Raw genomic sequence first — 20082 nt, 5'->3', positions numbered from 1 at the left:
CATTAACTGATCTTGTTGCATTCCGTAAACACGTGCTCGACTTGTATTGTTAGATAACCCCCTCGGAATATCTGTAGCTTTGTTGTTATATTCTGTATGCATTTCATCTATTTTGTTCTGTGTAACCATGCTTTTATACCGCAATTTCTTGGATGTGTGTTATGATTTTCCATCATGTATTGCTTGTTGTTTCGCCCATAATTAGTTAGTCTTTTCTTATTGTAACCCCCCTTACACAATGCCCATCAGGGCCTGTAAGGTTCAATAAATAAAATAAATAAACGGTGCACTTAAACAACTTTGAAGTTTTTCCAACGTATTGCCACATCTTTCAGGCTGGAAGTGAGATTTACTCTTTCTGATTTCATAGAGGCCATAGAATGGGCTGCAGAATTACAGTGTTGACAAAGTTTATTGTCGTTCATAACTGTACTAATAACTGGCAGTCCAGCAATGTTTCACATTACTACTGTGAAAAACTTCAGCTGCCATTGCAATGTCATGACCACTTCCACTTGTTCAGCCGGTTAGTTTATGGTGCCAGGAATCCTTCAGCTGTAATAGTTAGAATGCGAGGGTTGTCCTTACTCCGTCTGATCCAAGTAGCAGCCAGGAAGTTGCATATAGCGGAACTGATCAGGCTGCTGTGCTCCACCAGATGGCACTAAGTTAGCTGTGCGCTGCCAAGGATTTCAGAACATTGCTGTCTGTACTCATGGATGCTGGTTGGAGTGGCATTTTTGTCCTTTGTGGCTCTTGTTTTTCTCCTGCAGTGCTGAGCTGTGCATGTGTGTCTTCCTTGCAGCCCAGCAGTACACACCCTGCCTCGTGCAGCTCAGCAACGTGGAGGTCTTCTGCCAGGACCGAGAAGTGGGCTCCGGTGGAGGTGGGTGTCGCTCAAGTCTGTCATAAAACGTTTGCTTGACACATCATGTGACCAGTGGGGTGCTGTACTTGGTCTCACTATACTTGAGGGTACATTTTGTGTGCCAATGTGGCTAAGGCTAGGCAAGAGGGAGAAGACAGTGGGCTATTGTCCCTGTGTGGTGGAGAAGGGGTTTGTTTGTTTGAGGTATGATTACTGATGGGTGAAAGGGAGTTAGTGGAATCACTAAAGCCTTGAATCTGAGAACACTTCCTGGGCGAACGCACTGTGCACCTCTGCGGGGGGCTAAACGCGAGCAGGTGTGAGCATGGAGCATACTAGCTGGCAAATCGTGCTCTGCCATCCTGCACCTAAGCTGGACGCAGCACACCAATTAACAATCAGAAGGCTGTGTTGCTTTTGTGATTGCCAGGGCGAATGCGAGCGGCTCCTTTCACGGCGTGTGAAATTCTTTGATCATGCGTGTCAGCGCGAGAAGGGTACTCCTAGGCCACGCAGGCATGTCTGCATGGCTTGCTTGAAGCGGGACTTTATATCTATATGGTCTTTGCCTTATGTGGTAGCTTATGACTGCATGCCAATGAATATATACGAGGGAATAGAGGCAAAGGTCAAGGAGTCAGTAATGGTTAAGTGAGTAGCAAAGTTCATGTACACGAACGAAGAACTGTGAAAGGACCCGCAGACAGGAGTCATTAACGTTCTCGCATCATACCCTTCAAGGCAAAGCTTGACAAGTGTCCCCTTCAATTATTTTTATTTCATGATTACTGGATTCTGGCAAACACCCATCGTACTGGGAGTGTAGTACTGAGGGAAACATCGGCCTGTGTGTACACCTTGCAGACCCACGTGTGGTTCGGTGCCTGGGCGAGACACTGCGGCGGCTCAATGAAGCTGCGGATGAGCTGCCTGCGGTTGTGGTGGCCACGACCGCCGCCAACCCGGACACACTTCACCCTGACCTGGCTCACCTGTTCCTCCACTCGGTCGCCATTCCGGTGAACCCCCTCCACCTGGCTTGTTTTGATTCACTTGCTGGCAGCATAGCTACTTCAGAGTCAGGGGCAATAGAGAAGGGAACAGGCTTAAAATTACATGGTCTAACAGTGCAGCTATGTAAGCGGTTGTTCTGTATTGACTAATGTCGTACAGTCTTTATGTTCTTTATCTGCGTGCTTTGTAACACCGTATTTACTCACATACTGAACCCACTCAGGTAATGAATTCTAAAAGGAAGAGGGCTGAATCTTTTTTTGAACTGAACCAATCTTCGCTAGCTACTGGGTTGTGTTGAAAAAAGATGCAAGTTCAAATGTGCAGCATTAGTTGACGTTGACTCTGGGGTACATGCTGAAATGTATACATTGTGAAGAGCCCTTCACAGTTCATAGACTGGTCAGAGCATTTCTACTTTGTACTGGGGAGTATGCTTGCATCAAGAGTTTTTGAGGGCTCAGAGCAAGACGTTATCGTTTATGCATATTCCTCATTTTCATGGATTGTGTCGAATTCCTCAGCTCTTTAAAAGCTGTACCGGACCCACGAGGCAATGGAGGTTCTCAAAAATGTACAACAACAGAGCATGCCATTCGTGTGCTCTGTACACGCTTTGTCAAACATCTGAAGGGCCTGGGTTTAAGCTTTGTATTCAAAAGAAAGCGGACAAGGTTTGAAGGCGACCTCAGTTTTCTAGCCACTGTTTCATGAGTTGACTTGGACTTGCCTTTGTTGACCTGCCAAAATATTTGGCTAGTGGACTGAAATTCCCCTTCAACCCTTGTTCGGTTCCTTTTTAATGCCTCATATTAAAAAAAAAACAAAAGTTATGATAAAGCTGACAGCAGTCATAACTGTATTGGGCTGTAGCCCACTTGTGTTGAACACGAGTCACATGTACTGCTGACACGTTAGTACTAGTGAGTTTCGTGCACTCCTGTGACGTGCAGTACCCGAACGAAGACGGGCGTGCCCAGCTGTTGGATGCATTGCTGTGGAGCGTGCCCAAGAGCAACTCGGTGGACATCTCCTACCTGGCACAGAGGACGGCTGTGAGAATATTCTTCCCTCTTTTGTTGTGCTTGAATCATACCATGGTCCACTGATCCATTTCGAAGATGTGCAGATGCTTTGGAACTGCGTGCGGGTTATTTTGTTCACTCAGTAGGACATCACTTGTCTATGCAATGCATGACAGTGCACGAAGGCAGCCAGCCATGTTCTCTGCTGTGTTCACTGTAGAAGCCTTAATGGGCGAATGAGCATTTTTCAGAGATTTGGTGTAGCTTTTAAATGTAAAAATATGCTGGTGTTTATTAACTCAGTCTTGGAAGGTTGTCACACCTGAGGGCGTGGAAGTGTCTGCATTTTATCTTCATTAAAACAATGCCATTGGGTAAGTGGCAAACTTTTTATCAGCAACGAAGCACTACAACAGAGAGACCAGAGAGCTTTGTGGGTTGGACTTGGTTTATATTCTGTGGACAATGCCTGAAGAAATTGAGAAGGTAAAACTCTTTATTTCTTTTTCTTTTTTTTTTTCAACAAGTACCTCTGCTTTAGCTAGATGCTCTTGCACTTGAACGTTACATTACGAGATAAAAAACTGATAGTATAGGCAGAGCTGGGCTGAAAGTACTAATTGTCTCAGAATTGGGCTCACAATAAAGGTGTGGGAAATGCACTTTGCTGTAAACCACTCTGCTCCCTCCTTCCTTTCCTCGAGGGGAAAAAGCAGTAGGACAGGCGAGTGAAAGATTCTGCTATCTGGGGGAACAAAATGATGGGGTTTTCAAAAGGAAACTGAAGAGAAATAGCACACGTAGAGATATGGATAGAGTATCCCACAGAAGCACGGCTCGCATATTTATCTGAGTGGAAACGTAGTCGCGTTGTTGAACAAATCGCAAATGAAATTCCAGAAACCCCTTTGCATTTAAATAACCCATGAAATTTGCTTCCATTACTTGGCTTTCCTGGTTCCAGTGTGACTGTGTTGTCCACTTTTCATGCGTGAAGGGCCTCGGCTGTAGTGTATGCTCAGGAGAAGCCATAATCGCTGCTCTTTCCTCAGGTGCCCATACCAGTGTTTTCCTTTATAGGGCTTCAACATGGGTGACATCTGTGCCCTGGTCAGACAAGCTGCCATGCGGGCTTACGAGAGGCTCACGCAGTGAGTATGCCACCTTCTGCACTGCGTTTGCACATCATCGCTTCTTTCCCTGCCAGTAATCCTTCCAGCCCACTGTGCTCAGACCGTTTGACTTTTCGTTATCTTGGTGGTAAGGCAAGGCTACTGCCGTACACCAGAAAAACTGCCCTTACCCTTATACGTGCTGCCATGGGAGCCGTGTTTCGTCGCATGGAATAAAACAAAAGTTCCAAATAACATCTCTCCGCATGTTTTCAGCGCCATCAATTCAGTGGCCAGAGAGGACACAAAAATGAGGGCACCACAGGAAGTCACGTCACTTAAGTGGTAACCGCATGACGCAAAATTCTTTGCGATGCATCATGCAGTGATGACGCCATCGCCTGTCGTTGTCGCTGGTGCACCCGCACAAAGCAATGGGACTCTGCAACAGAGCACCGTGCTTTCAGTATTGCTCTATTACTGCAGCTTAGTCATTTGGTCAAGAGAAGTATAATTATGCTAGTATATCCCTTTTTTAAGATGAGAAGTATGACAAAAGCACAGATGGAAATTCTTCTGGTCGTGCACCGCACTCACTTCTGAGGAACACAGCGCAATCGTGCTAAACTATGTTCTACGGCGCAGACTTGCAACAAGTGACTGGTATCTTCCGCTCCTTTCGATGATAACTAATAATATCTAATCACAACAGCCTTTCTTGTTGTTTATTAATATTGTTATCTTACCAAGCTTTCACTGAACTAGTATATCGATGTGCTTATATGCACTGCTCATAAGAAGTGAGTCTGTAGGTCTCCTCAAAGCAGTCTATAAGAACGAACTTTACTCGCAAAAAGTCCAGAATGGATGCTACGTGCCCCAATGCCTTCTGCAATTGTTGGCTGCCTCGTGAGTTGCTTCTGGATGACTGGGGAAATTTCATACAAATCTAGGACCTGAGCGACGCTGTGAGTGGCTGCTCTCAGCCTACTGTGCAATAGCGTTGCACAGCACTTCATCGCAAATTGAAGCTTCATGATGTTAGCCCTTTAAGCGAGGATGCATAGCAAACTTGAAATGAGGTAATGAAAGGATGGCTTGCGGCTGCATTACAGTCCACATTCATTATGCAAAATAGGAAGAACACAGTAGGATAGCATAAGTTGTGAGTCACGTTGGATGAGCTTTCTTTGTTTTGCTTTGCCTATAGTGTTCAGCAGTAATCATGCTGGGAACTTCTTCTTTCCCAGCTTTCGCTTTTCCTGCTGAATATTTGAAACTGAGTAGTTTTCAAATAGTATTTGCTGTTCAGTTCACACCGCACTATAACTGCTTGTGAATAGTTTGAATAGTGAAAGTGCAGTTCACGAGCCTCTTCACATGTTCAGAAGTTATGAGCTTCTAGTTGATCTAAACTGGCAGCGAAATATTGTGGCATTCCCAAAAGGTGGTGTACCTTGCACCTTGTGGCACTAGTGAATTTGCTCTTTCCTTTTGGAAGTGATTACCAGCAGGTGGCACCGGCTCGCACTTTTCATGTATTTGTTCATGACAGCATTTACATAGCTGAGACTGGTCCCAGAGCTCACAGTCCAGCGAAGTCAATGCACGAGGGCTAAGCGGGCTCTGTATTATTAAGAACGCTGCACTTTGGGCAGCATTCCGCAAACAGTCCCGTGACTTTAAGTGTCGTGAGGTAGCGTGGAAAGGATGGTCCCGTTGGTTTTGCATCTTAGGCTGCTGCTCCTCTGTCCATTTCATGTGTCGTTGCATTTCGCGAGTGCCTTGCCTTTCCGCCAATCGACAGCTGATGTCACAATCCTCCACGAGTGCGGTATCCACGGTGCAATGCTTCATGACAGCATTTAGTAAACTCCCTCTCCATGTGAGCAATAAGTCAGACTGCACGCGTATTAGGCTTTTTCTTTTCATTATCAGCAGTTGCAATCAAATAATCTTAAGCAAGATATTACTATATGATTCTTGTTTTCTTATTCGGTGCCGGGCAGGCCTTCAGGTATAACAACTAAGCTGATGATGGGCAAAAAATGTTTTTGGATTATCTGTTTCTTTTCATGGCTGCATTTTGCTGAAAAACATTCATATTTTTTTTTTCAGCTTGCTATACTAGTTTCCGAAATTATTCAAGAATATTCTATTTGTAAACAATTTACATTGCTCACCTTCACTTTGCACCCAAAAATTTGTTATTCGCATGCTTCTAATAAATTTTTTTCTTGCTATGGTTATCAGAAGATTTCATCTGTAATTTAACTTGGAGGAATTCAAAAAATATTTGAAAAATACTCTTCAATTTGTGCCGAGTCTTTAATATTCAAATTTGCATCAAATCCAAATTTCTGCTATTCACACAGCTCTAGTTTTCTTTTTTTGGTTTCAGATTTGTTATTTTTAAGCTGTGTTAAATTGTAATCACATCTCTGAGATGCAATTGCCTTTTTCACGGGTGAAGCTATACTTACCTGCTCATCAGTCAGGTAGTTGCTTTAGTATTTGTATGATCCATGTCTGAACTGAGGTCAGCACAATGAGCTATAAAAAGGAAAAGGAGACGGGGAGCATACAGAACGGGTCAGGGAACAAACGCAAGTTAATGACATTATAGTTGAAATCAAGAAGAAGAAAAACATATATGTGCAGGGCATGGAATAGGCAAGGTAAAGAAGTGTTAAGGCTAACTGACTGGATTCCGAGAGAAGGTTAGGTGGGCAGTTTTCGGCTTGCACAGGACCGGTTTAGTAGATTTATTTCACAAAGCCCCCGGGGCATGACCACGGTTCAGCGCTCCAAATTAGGACTAAATGGCTTTTAATTTATGAAGGGACTTTTCGACCACATTTTTTTTAAGGAACGATACAATTTTTTCTACCAGGGCAGCTCCCGTGCACCTGACTCACTATTTCCTCAGCATGAGTATGAATACGTTCGACTAGTGGATAAACTTAGTTGGCCATTTTTTTTTTTCACTGTGGGACATACTGAGTAAGATGTGCATTATATTCAGAGATAAATTTCATATTGCTCAAACAGCAGTATTATGTGTGATCATTGTCGATCAAAGAACCATGTGCAAAAAAGTAACAGGAATTCTACATTTCTCGGGTTCGAAGCCCCCCTTTCTCATTGCATGAAATAGAGAAGCACAATCGTTACTGTGGAAGAAATATGTATGGGTACCGAATATGCAAATCAAGCACGCACTCCTTCTAAGGACTCCTGAATATGACAATAAGGCTTCCTTTACTTGCAAATTTAGAATTGAGAACAAATCCCTGAGTAGACAGTTTAATGAAGTAGAACGAAAGTAGGACGATTGCCTGCTAGTTAGCCATATGAGTGCCTGCCTCAAGGATTACTGGTGCGTAAAAGGCATCTCAGATTCTTAGACCTTGGAAATTTACCGTTTTCCATTTGTACACTGAATAAAGGGTACAAAGCGGCTAAATGTGCTGAACAGAATTTTCTTAGCTTCCTCCTGTGACCAGGTGGCGCAGCATAGCTGCCAGTGAAATCGATTATATTGGAGAAAGATACGGGAGAGGCCCTTTTCCTACAATAGCTGTAGTCAGGCTGGTGCTGCCATTGACGATATTGATAGAGTCAGTCATCTTTTTGGGCTGGGTGGGTGCTCTCTGGCTGTGGAGGGATGCACCTTTTGCAACTACTTCGGGTCCCAGGAAGAAAGGCAAAGATTCTGAGGAGTTTATCTGTGCCAGTACATACATGAAATTTTCAGGGCTTGTCAGACTGATTCAAATGAGATGTGTGTCCGTAATATCTCTACAGAGTGAAAAGACCTTCTTGCATTGCGTTGCAGTCGAAGTGGAAATGGTGCTATCCGTAAGAGGAGGAGAGGGGCTGCAGAGGAAGAGGAACCAGGAGCTAAGGAAGGGGAAGGGGAAGCTGGCTTGTGTGTGGCTGGTCCCCTCCTGGTGCAGAGCGACCTGGTGTCATCCCTGGAGTGGCTCCAGGGCACACAAGCGCAAGCGGTGGGTGCACCCCGCATCCCGGCCGTTCACTGGGAAGATGTGGGGGGCCTGGCGGACGTCAAGCGCACCCTGACTGACACCCTGCAGTTGCCCCTGCGCCACCCGCAACTGCTCGAGGCAGGGCTCAAGCGATCCGGTGAGGGGACAAGGGGCTGCTATCTCTTCTTATCTCCTCAGCCTAATCCCATGAGATCTTAGTGGAACTGTCAAAGTTGCTGCAGAAGTCACATGCAAAAAGAAATTTTAAAAAATTGCAACCACATGCCACTGAATTGTGTTGCAGAGAAGGCGCTACCCATGTGACAGCGGGTTTTAGACATGAGGAAAAAAAGCCCAGAAAATAAAAAATGTTTGATTCTGTGAATTTTATTCTTTTTCTCCTCGCTTTGCATTTTTAGCCAAATCGCATGCTTAGGAAATAAGCTTTTGTTCTTGCACTGCGTAGCCAAAATCTGTTTTTTGGGTGATTTCTGGACCAAATTTTTGTGAGAAACAAGACCGTGCACTTATCCTGGTGAGTCCACTTTTTTTTCACATGCATATCCTACATGCACACTAAGACAATAGTTTTCCTAAATGGACGTGCTCACTTGCACAATGTGATGCAAGCATTCTTAATGCCGTAGTGTCACAAAGATACATTGCCCCAGAAAGATCTATCAGAATTTACTTAGCGATACATTATTTGTTACTCTTGCCTTGTACCCATCTTAAGGGCTGACTTTTGATTGTTCCACTTGATTATGCCACGTAACCATGATTACTAGACATAACTACAATCACATAGTGGGAGTCAGCCTAAAGGGTGCACTACAGGTCCTTCCTACCTTGACAGAGATCGAAGAGCCCAGAAGTTTGTTGCATTTCTTTACTCTTGTTGTTTCCTTTCATCTTGCTCATCAGTCAACAATAGCAACATTAGCAATATTTGAAGGCTGCTGCTCATGTCGGTGGTGGCCATGATGGGGTGCTCGCAGGTGTGTTGCTGTACGGTCCTCCCGGCACTGGCAAAACGTTGCTGGCCAAGGCAGTTGCCACAGAGTGCGCCCTCAGCTTTCTCAGGCAGGTTTCCCCCTCCTGAGACTTTGTTTATCGCTTGTTTATGCTGCTACCGTGGGTGGCCAGAGAGAGTGCAGGACTGACAGTGCAGGGCCTTGGAGGTAAAGGGAAGGCTTTCTTAAGGATGCAGAGTTTTTGAGACAGACAAACTTAATATTCAGAGCACTTAATAAAAAATTATGGAGGGATACCTAAGCTCGCACAAGAATGCTGAATTGGGTGAGTTGGTGCATTTGCATTTTAGGAAACGTAGCGCAGAAAAGACCAGGACAAAATGAGGGATACACACACGAGCGCTCGTGTGTGTATCCCTCATTTTGTCCTTGTCTTTTTTGTGCTACGTTTCCTAAAATACACCTAAACTTGGCCTGTAATGATATGATGCAGTAGCGGTAACAACCCTTGTCTGCAGCTTAACTTGCAAACTATTGATGGCATCACTACTAATGCCATAATTTGTGCATGTATTATCTCACACATACTCGTTAACATACATTGCAAGTTGCCGCATTATGCAAAACAGCACCTGTCATAGATGCAAAGTGCCTGCTTTAATCAGGAGAAAGAAATGGGATGTGCGAAAGGGACGATCACTTTAGAGGAGAACACAGAACAATTTGTACAAATGTGCCTACACGGTCTACTAATAGCTTGCCTGATTCGGAATTGAAGGGTCCTGATGGGTTTGACTTATCTCACCATCCCACACACAGCCCTTCCCTTCCACAGCCTGTCATTCGTGCTCGGCCATGTCATCGTGCCAGAGGTGGATTTTTATGAAAATGAGGCCTTTGCTAACATTGTTGCTTTAATACAAAAAGAAAGAAAATTTTCCACTAGAGAGTAGCACCACCTTGTCTTCCTCGCACACATCTGTGGCTTCGTTAAGATGACTTCACGCAGAGGAAGAGTGGTACTCTTATGGAGCGTTTTTATGATTGGTTGCTAAAGGAGAGAATACTCCTGGAAAGAACTAGAGGCAGAGACACAATCTCGACATGCACTATTCACCAAATTTGTAGAAACCTGATTAATCATTACAAGCTGGAAGAGCTCGAGCACATATTTCATCAGATCTATACGCTTGCATACTCCCCAGCCAAGTAGAGATAGGCAGCATCTCTTCAGAGTGAGAATAGGCAGCTGTGCTGCAACCACATGCCACATTGATGTGATTCTCTGCAAAAGGACATCACCTATAGTGCTCGGCAAAGGCAGCATCTTTTCAATGCCTGTGGACCGTAGATGCAGAAATCAGAAGTAACCACATTCACGAATACAAATCTGCCGGTCTGACGTTATTCCGCATGCGGCCTCTCATCTCATGATACACTAGGTTTAAATGCACTGTACTGATTGCGATGCATGGAAATAGGCCCAAAGGGTGAGAATTGGACTAGGCAGATACTAGTGACTCACATATGCTGCGTAAACAGCATGTCAGCAGAAATTTATCTTGCCGTTGTGATCTGTATTGTCAACATTCCACTTTCTGTGAACATCCGGATGTGGCAAACAATTGGAGCTTGATGGTCATGTTTGTTACAGGCTTAACCATAGTTTTCTGTGCTCCTATCTTGGAGTTCAAGATTTGAGCTTGAGTGAGCAATTTGCATTGAATGGAGCTGGATTGCTAAAGGAAAAAAAACTGGAAGATGCTTACAAAAGTGAATAAAACGGTAGGACAGAAGGTGCATTCACGGGTGAAGTTAACCAGTTGTGATGCTTCTCCTGTGCAGTCATCAGCATGACACTCTGAGTGATAGTCAGAGCATAGAAATTGGATCTACAGAAGGACAGGAGTGAGTGGGGGGCTGCAGATAGCTAGAGTGAACAAATAAAAAGACATTTGCAACATTGATTCACACCAATTATTGATAACTTAGCAGTTTCAGTTTTTTCTTTTTGTTTTGAGGCCGAGCTCAATATAAACATACACCTCGAGGAGATTTGAAGACTCGAGGATATCATTTATTAGCGGAGGTTTAATTTTTTTTTTCACTAGCGGCAATCAATATTTCAGCTCGCTCTCTTCTTACCATGCAGTGTGAAAGGGCCAGAGTTGATCAACATGTATGTGGGCCAGAGTGAGGAGAACGTCAGAGCTGGTAAGTCCCCACTGTCTGCTAGTAAACAAAGAAACAGAAAGCGAGCAGGTGTATTGAAGCACGAAATCACTACTGTTATAAGCGCTTGGGATTGTGGTGCCTGTCATAAAATAATCCTGGTGTAGTCACTACTAATGTGCTGTCATCTAGCTGCGATGGGCACATACCTTATCGAAAACAAACACTGTTCTTCACTTCAATGGACAGCACCACATGCAAATGAATAGAATTGTCAGTAGGTTGTTCATTGCACACAGTTTATAGGACATTCAAGTCTCTTTATTTAGTTTTTTGGCATAAAAAGGCACCTCTCCTTGTCTGCTCGTTTGTGTTTGACCTTGTCTGTGCTACCTTCACTTGCCATGCAGTGGGACTAGCAAGCCCAAACCGAAATTCTAATTACAGGCTACTTATCTACTGGTGTGGAATGGCATTGAAATGTATGGAAAAAATTTTTTGTATGGTCATTATTGGTCAGATGTTTTCCACATGGCATCTTTTGCAGCCATAGTGTGAGAATCCGTGTTGTGAGAACATTGAGGGGGTTCATAAGTTTTAAAAAGTGACAGGGGTCTTACCTCCTCCTTGTGCGCTAGCACCATGCCTGAATTCGTTCACCAACTAGCCCACTTAAGAGCATTGCATATACTCCTCCTATTGGTTGAATAAATTTTTCATCTTCGACTGCTGTTCTTGTTGCCGTTGTTGTTTAGTCGGTTACAAGTTAAGAATACAGTGGTGAAATTCTTCAAAGGCAGCCATCCAACCAACGGCATCGACAGAGAAGAACCTCCCTGCAATTGAGGCACAAAATAACTTCAGCATTGATGAATCATTTTTATGTTGTGTCTTGTGCCCACTATATTTATAGTTAATCACTGCCATTTCATTATGAATGAAGTGCTTGCTGTGTTGCCAGTGCATATTGTAAACTCACGGTGCACGGGTCTGTGTCATCATTTAGAAAACTGATGGTTTTTTAGCAGACATCCTGACCACTGTGGATTTCAGCAGTTGTAAGCCTTCAAATGAAATTTCGAGTCCTGTCCTATCCTGTAGATGAGACAGGCCTTGGAATATTTCAGGCAAGTTCAGTTATTGCGGCTCTGGGCAGCATCAGCCAAACTGCAGGAGTACTGTATAGTCTTGTTTTACAGGAAATCAAGTTCTGTGGGAATTGACTTTAGAGGGCTACTGTTATGTCATTATTATATTATCTTCTCATTTGAGCATTTTATTCCACTTGTTAATGATTCTGCTGTACTGTTTGAAGTTCCCTTTCATTGGTATGCAAATGAGATGTTTTCTTTTAAGTATACTTAATGAAACAATTCCAAAGTGGTCAGAAGCAGGCAACTGGGAGTCAGATTAGCTAGCATAGTAGGAGGCAGGGTTCTGTCTGCCTGATTTGCCCGTAACGGAAGCAGTGTCACATGCAGTGACTGCTGTGATGACAAGCAAGCTCTTTGCTGGCGAAATTCAAAAGAAGGCCGAACACAGGTGCATGCAGCATTTTGTTTTGTTGAGCTATCGTTCGGCAGCACTTGTATGTGATGGGTGACTAGGGCAATGTTGACACTGATCCAATTGATACAGTGATGCTGGTTCATATATATCGGACTTGGAAATTGATTTCCAGAGAGAAGAAATAAATGCCGTGCTTCTGTGCAATTTATCCAGACAGAGAGGAGAATGCTTTTCTCGTACACAAGCCTCTGAGCAGATGCAGCATAATTTTTTCTGCAAAGCATACCTTCGTTTGTAGCAATCTGCAAAACTGCACAGTGTTCCTCAAGAATGAGAGGTGAGGAAAGATAGTTGTCAGCGTTATACCAGCCATGGACATGAAACATTTTTTTCCCTCTACGCTGCACAGTCACAGTGCCTCATGTGCATACTTGTTTCCCTAGTGTTTGCCCGTGCCCGAAGTGCGGCTCCATGCGTCATATTCTTTGACGAGCTGGACTCCCTGGCGCCAAACCGTGGCCGGAGTGGTGACTCTGGGGGTGTCATGGACAGGTGAGTCAACGTGTGGCACTGTTTTTTGGCAATGTTGCTGTTATGGACCGCAGTAGAGTTGACGGGCTGATGGAAGAGTTGCTAGCTTACTTGATGTGCACAAATACAACTAGAGTGAGGAGCTTGAGGACTCGTAATGATATTTATTCGAAATTCCTCCCAACTATAATGCAATCTCCAACTTTTCAGCCAAGTGTCCGTCAAGGAGGCAGAAACGGCATGCTAGAATGTAGCATCTGTGGAATCATCAACTTTATTATTTGCTTCAGATGCGTCTTCATATTTGAGTGAAGCCATATCTACAGTACTTTGGTGCACGTAACCTACCATGCAGCCGCTGTCACCGCCAATTCACTACTGCTCAGTGTTTCTAGCTACCCAGTCCTGCCCCTATTTGCCCTTACTTGCTCTCCTTACTCTACTGTACTCATTGCGCGGTTGCCACCTTGTCTCTGTAGCCTCAGCCACCTTATCCCTTCCACATGTATGCCATTGAACACCTTTTGCACCGAGCATATCGAAAAGTTGGCTTCTCCTAATGACTCTCGAGCCTGGTGGTGAGGGTCCCTTAGCTACCTTGAAAAAGCTTGGAAAAAGAAATTTGCATTATTCCAAACATAACTCCAAAGCATTCCGAACCACTATTTAATGTCTCCCGTGGAATTTCACAGATTCTTTGTTCTGAATCTACTGTAAATTTGCTGCAGCAGAAAGCTGGGGCCCTTAGTTGTAAAGTTACAGTGTGCTATGAAGGTATTGTTTAAGCAGTTATTTACTATAGAACACATTGTCAAGCTAACGATGCTCCTGGTGTCAACTATTGTATCTGTTGCATTGTTCTAATCTCTATTTTTCTTAATCGGTTTGAGTGCGTCCATTTGCCAGCTTAGTTATAGATAGCAATTTCGTGCTTTCTTGTGGCCCTTTCTGCGGGGCCGTGCCACAGCATAGATCCACCTCTGTTGCAGAGTTGTGTCTCAGCTTCTGGCCGAAATGGATGGCCTCAACAAGTCTGCCGACGTGTTTGTTATTGGTGCCACTAACCGGCCTGACTTGCTGGACCCGGCCATTCTGCGACCTGGAAGGTGAGCATGTGGTGCTGCTCTTTTAATTTCGTAACATAAAAACCTAGTTCTCCAGAAAATGCGGTGTCGACATGGATATTGTCAACGTTGGTGTCAGCGTTGTTGGAGCCATGAGCAAAAGTCATGACCAAGCCTCTGGCAGGTTGTAGATGGCAGGTGACATAGCAGGGCACTTGTGATGTCATGACACCACTTGAAATGATGCAGTTGACAGGAGCTGCAAATTTTGCGGCGCCTTTCAGATGGGAGGATGAGATGGAAATCTAACCCTCTGAAACCCTTGGATCCTGTGTCGGACACGGTACTCCCAGCCCTTGTGGGAATGTTCATATGGTTTGGTTAAAATGGGACTTTGTACCTGTGTGGGTTGATCTTTCACATAATGTGGTAGATTATGACTTCATGCTAATGGGTACATGTGAGATAATAGAGCCACAAATTGAGGTATTGGTGATTAAAAGGTATGCGCACGCACACAAATGAGGATCCACAATGTGAGTCATAGATGAGTCATTAGTGTTGTTTGATTGTACACTTAAGGGAGGAGCTTAAGTAGGCCCAAAATTTTTTAGCGAGAGCTACAGTGGCCACAGTCTCGCCATTTCACTGTGCTTGTCTGGTGCCTGTACGAAGAGCGAAGAAAAAAGAAAAAGAAGAAGAAAGAGAGGAAAAAGAGAAAAAAGAAAGAGAAGATGAAAAAGAAGACAGATAATTCGCTAATTGGTAGAGGCGAATGACAACAGCAAGTTGCTGGGACAGAAGGTTCGTTCAGATGTTGTGACGGCGGTGTGCCCTGGAGTTCGACGTAGAGGCAATGTCATACCACTAGAAGTTGCCTACACCTAAATGAGAATGGTCAACGACAAGAGGCGAAGGGTGCTCATACGTGAAATGATTCCCTTATGGCATAAATAAAGCTGAAACCATAGAGTAAACTACTATGTGTCCTTACCTTCAAGCCGAACCTAAGCGTAGCCATGCAGGTTGCTCTTGCATAACTCCAGGTTTAACCACAAGCTAAACCACAGCTAATTTTTTGGTTACCGCTCTCACTAAAGGCATCTTTGCCATTCGGCCTTTCTTCGGAGCTCTCACTGCTCAGATAAAAGAACACTGGATAGCTAATTGTGTGACTCATTTGATGATTTAAAATTGTTGCTTGCTTGTTCCGCCATCTTTGAAAAAAAAAATGGCAGAGTCTACTGCACTTCAAGCTATCCAAAATCCTTCTCCCTCAAGTGAAAGTATCTGCTGTGGGATCGAGACACCCACTTTTGTGGCCTTGCTTTTTGTTGTTAGCCAGCGTCGATGTCACTCAAGAAATGCATGGCCAGTACATAGGGGCACATTCCTTGCACAGTTCTCGCTCACGTGTCTTTTCTCGAGTTGTTCAAGTGCCTGCCATGTGGCTGTAGTATTCACATGCCTGTCTGTTTCATTGCTCGGCTGTGTGGGCTGTCTGCAGGTTTGACCAGCTCCTTTACGTGGGCATTCCCTCCGACAAGGACTCACAGCTCAAGATTCTCAAGGCCCTGACCAGAAAGCAAGTTTTCTGTTTTCTCTTTAAGTTCTGTAAACGTCTATTTCTGATGTGCAGTACAGGCACATCAAAGAAAAACATGCAATGTATTTACATTGACCAAGCACCTGACTAGGCCGTGTTACTTCAAATATGTCAGGTGTAGTTGACACAAATTATAATGATCGTGCTCTTTAACCAAAGGCCTGTTCTCATACAGCCGTTATTATTACCCATTATGGCTGCATGCCATTTACTAGTAAGAATGCTGCTAGTAACTGAAATGGATGCAAACATCATGGCACCTTGTGGGGTTTACGATAGATGCTTTGTTGCCAAAATATTATTCCAGCAACAACCTAGAGTCCAGGAGAATGAGAAAGGGTTGATGCCACTGCCTAATATGCTGAGGCTATAGCCTGTTGTGAACGGGAGCTTTGTTCCTTCCCCAGTGTGGGATGTGAAAGATGACTGGCAGAATCCAGCTTCATCACATTTTGCTTTCAAGCCCATTGCTGCCTACTGTTAGCACACGGTGTGCTTTTGTTGTGATAGTACAAAGTGATAATTAAAACCAAAAACTGAAATCAGTGTTTCTCAGCATTTTTGATGATTTTAACAAAACATTTCACCCAGTGACAGCAGTACAAGGTTTCACTCGCTTTTCTTTGTAACAAATGAATTTTAGCGCATTGAAAAGAATACATACAGATTTGGCTAAAATGAATGCCTAGAATCTACAGCATTGAAATCTTTGTGCACAGCCTTGTCAAAATCATCTAAGTTCACTTTTTTGTGATATTTCTCAGTGCATACAGACCTTCTGTAAAGCATGAGGAAACTGATCCAAATTGAATTTTCTGCCACTACAAACCCACCTCCAAAATGGTTTTGTCCATTCCTATGACTGAATTTTCCAAGTGTTGTTGCAGCGTATGGTCCCTTGATGCACCCGTCTGACCAGTTATATAATTTGTGATGGGGCCATCACACTCTTTTTACCAGCTCAAGCAGTCTGAATACCTGCTGCATGGGATATTTGTAAAAATAAAATCATAAAAAAACAAAAACACTTCAAAGTAGCATTCACTCTCAGTTTACCTCAGCCAGTCTTCCTTGAGGCTGCCTTCATGACACATTCTTTCATTCTCATCTTTTAAACTTCTAGTTCTTCATTTTTGTCTTCTATTACTACTGTTGCTTGTTAACAATTTGTTACGTGAACTCTTAGGTTGACTCTACTCGAGCTGTTCCAATGGATTTCATTTGCGTCTGACTTATCAAGTCTTTATTGAAGTTTTCCATTACTGCACATGCCCTTTCTATGGGGGCATTCCAGTTGGTATTGGTTGTGTTTGCACTATAGTCTGGGTGTTTGTGGGTTAGAGCAGACCCAGGAAGAGATGGGATTCTGTCACAGACTCCTTGCATAGGGTGAAGACAATCTTGCAAGATATCACTGCAGTGAAGAAATCTTGCGTGTTGATTGCTTTCCCAGTTGCCTGATACTCAGCTTAATATCCAGAATATTGATTGATTTCGTTTAAGCAATGTCTATTTTGCACACTGTTACTGAGACTTGAATATGCAAACCGCGGATAAAAGAGCAGGTAAGCATAACCAGCAAGAACAAATGTCTTTTGTTCAAAACAGTTCTTCGTTCTAAGCGCGCAGGCAAGATTCTATGTCATATTTCGTGTGCCACCGTTATTTGATGGCTTTTGTGCTTGACTCCCGAGTATGCCTTTAAGCCTGGCATAGTCAAGGCATTTCACGAAAGCAAAATGCCACGTTGCAAGGTTTTGATGCCCCTTTTGAAAAATGTCAGATAAATGAATGTTATTTGGGGCCTTTCACTGCAATGTCTCTCATTGCTTTGGTGTTGAGTTTCATGTGCGAAACGGTGCCATTCATCAGGTTTCGAATGTCCGAGGGCTTGGATCTGGCCTCAGTGGTGGACGAGTGCCCGCCAAATTTGACCGGTGCCGACTTCTACTCACTCTGTTCAGCAGCCATGGTGCGTGCCACGCGCAGGCACATTGATCGGCTGGAACAAGGTGAGTCTCATTGGCTTGGTTGCCTGGCAGCTCCAGGATGCCAGTGGTAGTGGCAAAATGGATCGAGCAGTCATGTCCTGTCCTTTCGGTAACTGCATGATAGTGTGAAATTGGACTTTGTGGATGGAGTTGCCATCAAATGATAGGAAAGAATACAGAGGTGGGTCCTATCCAATTTGATTAAGTAATTGTGAAAAGCGTGGCAGGCGGGTGACATGCTAAGTCGCACATATGCATTATGGGGGCCACCACAGCCAAAACTATGGCAGCACACCTGTGGCAGAAATGTAGCACATGTTGCACTGGGCCTAGTACAATATAATCTTGCTAAAGTAAACTTGGCTATAGTAAGAACTTAGATATGGTGAAGGGAAACTGCAGTCCCTGTTCATCTTCCATAGACAACTGTGCATTTTCCCTGAGATCGTTACATTTTTGATAAAAACCGCTTATAGTAAAGGGAATCTGGCCGCGGCAACATACTTGCATTAAACAGCATCGCCGCACGAGCACTGCCCAGGATCATGAGATAAATTTTTCTTTTTGAAGAAAAATTAACACTGTGTTTTTTCATTTTTTTTGTAATGCCTTTACCACTGGGCTCACCACCTCTAAGGAGAAGCCAACTTTACATATGCCTTGCAGCCGTGAGGGAAAGCATGCGGCGCGTAGAAAAGTAATGCTGGCTGTGAACATGGAAAGGAGGCGGTGCAGTGACTTCACAAACTAAAAGAGCAGAAGTGCTGCGCGAAGTAGGGAAGGCAACAAACTGCCGAAATTCGCAGCTCTGTGCAGTGCGAAGCATGAGGCAGCGGTGGAAAGAGGGAAGAGCAAGAGAGAGAATAAACTCGTTGGGTGGTTTCCTTTAGTCCAAGATCCCAATGGCTTGGGCTGCCTCCCAGGCCCTAGTGAGCAACTTGCGTTTTTCAGAGAGATCTGTGTGGACTAGTTCCGCCTCCCACTTCATTTGGCTGAAGTTTTATATTTCTCTAATTGTTCTTTGCAATTCCATATCATGTGATCAATGTCACACGGATCTCCGCGTGCAGTGCATGTGCTGTTTTTGAATTTTTAGGACCAGATTTTGTGGTGCTTTGGCTAGATTTTCTAATCTCTATGTTCTTCCAGGCAACTGCCTCTTGTCTGCTGAGGTCTTTGTATGTGAGGCACGGCCACGGTGCAAGATATATAGGTGGGGACACACCGTACAGCGCCGGTTCCAGATAAGGTCCGCTAGTTACTCTAAGCCGTACGAGATGGCAGTTCACTCAGCGGCCTGTGATGTAGTGGGAGGCAATGCTTTTCTATGGTGAATACACGCTTTTTGAGAGCCATTTTCTTGTACATTGTGGCTGATGATGAGAGAAAAATATTTTTGCCGCTTTGTTTTTGTCTAGGACCATTAGTCAGCGCAGTTTTATCAATCTGTGGCTTCGTGAATGCTTAAATAAAAGCGCAGAAGGCGCATAATATTTCGCGCGGCATTTGAACCTGCTGCACGCATAAGCGACGGCACTTTGACAACAAAGCATTAACCTTCGGTCGTTTCATTTGTTCTTTGACTTTGCATCTTTTGTTCGCCCATCAGTGTGCCCGCTCATCCTTAGTTTGCTCCTTACTTTATTCCTTCCCTAAATTAGAGGTCCGCTAACTGGATTCTGCCAGCTTCCACTGAATCCCCCCCCCCCCCCCTCTCACTTCCTCTTTACCATTAATTCTCTTCGCTTCTTTTTTCCGTTCCCTTATTCTTTTATCCTCAGAGTATTGGGAACAGTACAGAGGGGAAGATAATTTCACAACAGGGAAAAAAAAACACCGAGTATCATTTATTCAATACAAAACAATAGAGGTAAAATTACGGTTAACAGCTTTTTTGAATCTACGTTAGAGATTGGCGAACAGTATAAATCAGTTGATGAACATAAATAGATAGATAGATCGTGCAGCCTTTCGTGCAGTCAGGATTCGTGCAAATATTGAAGACAGTTGAGCTTGCTTGAGGCAAAAAAAAGCCTTAAATCACGGCAGCGTTTCTTCCGGTTTTCGTACACATAACTCGACCGTACTTTTCTTCGCTTGCTTAATCCATTCTTTTACTCAGTTTCCACGTTAGTGATTTATTCGATACAGAAGCAGTACGGGGCGCTGTTGCATTTCCTTCATTAAGTGGTTAAGAATACCCTATGAATTTTTATATTTTTCTCCC

At 43.9% G+C, this 20082-nt stretch overlaps 1 protein-coding gene across 1 annotated transcript in view; it reads left to right on the top strand.

Moving 5' to 3' along the window:
* LOC146175520 (peroxisomal ATPase PEX6-like) overlaps nucleotides 1-20082 on the top strand; it is a 58562-nt gene that overhangs the window by 36566 nt on the left and 1914 nt on the right. Inside the window, exons 12-22 of the mRNA XM_084581912.1 lie at nucleotides 806-886; nucleotides 1733-1887; nucleotides 2836-2937; nucleotides 3988-4058; nucleotides 7858-8165; nucleotides 9007-9091; nucleotides 11135-11196; nucleotides 13107-13215; nucleotides 14184-14300; nucleotides 15766-15843; nucleotides 17737-17876. Of these exons, the coding sequence (XP_084438038.1) occupies nucleotides 806-886; nucleotides 1733-1887; nucleotides 2836-2937; nucleotides 3988-4058; nucleotides 7858-8165; nucleotides 9007-9091; nucleotides 11135-11196; nucleotides 13107-13215; nucleotides 14184-14300; nucleotides 15766-15843; nucleotides 17737-17876 (1308 nt within the window). The remainder of the gene's footprint in view (nucleotides 1-805; nucleotides 887-1732; nucleotides 1888-2835; nucleotides 2938-3987; nucleotides 4059-7857; nucleotides 8166-9006; nucleotides 9092-11134; nucleotides 11197-13106; nucleotides 13216-14183; nucleotides 14301-15765; nucleotides 15844-17736; nucleotides 17877-20082) is intronic.

The sequence above is a fragment of the Amblyomma maculatum genome, chromosome 10, assembly GCF_055883805.1.
Source record: "Amblyomma maculatum isolate TAMU_Amacu chromosome 10, ASM5588380v1, whole genome shotgun sequence".
NCBI lineage: Eukaryota > Metazoa > Arthropoda > Arachnida > Ixodida > Ixodidae > Amblyomma > Amblyomma maculatum.
This window is presented reverse-complemented; position numbering and strand designations above follow the sequence as displayed.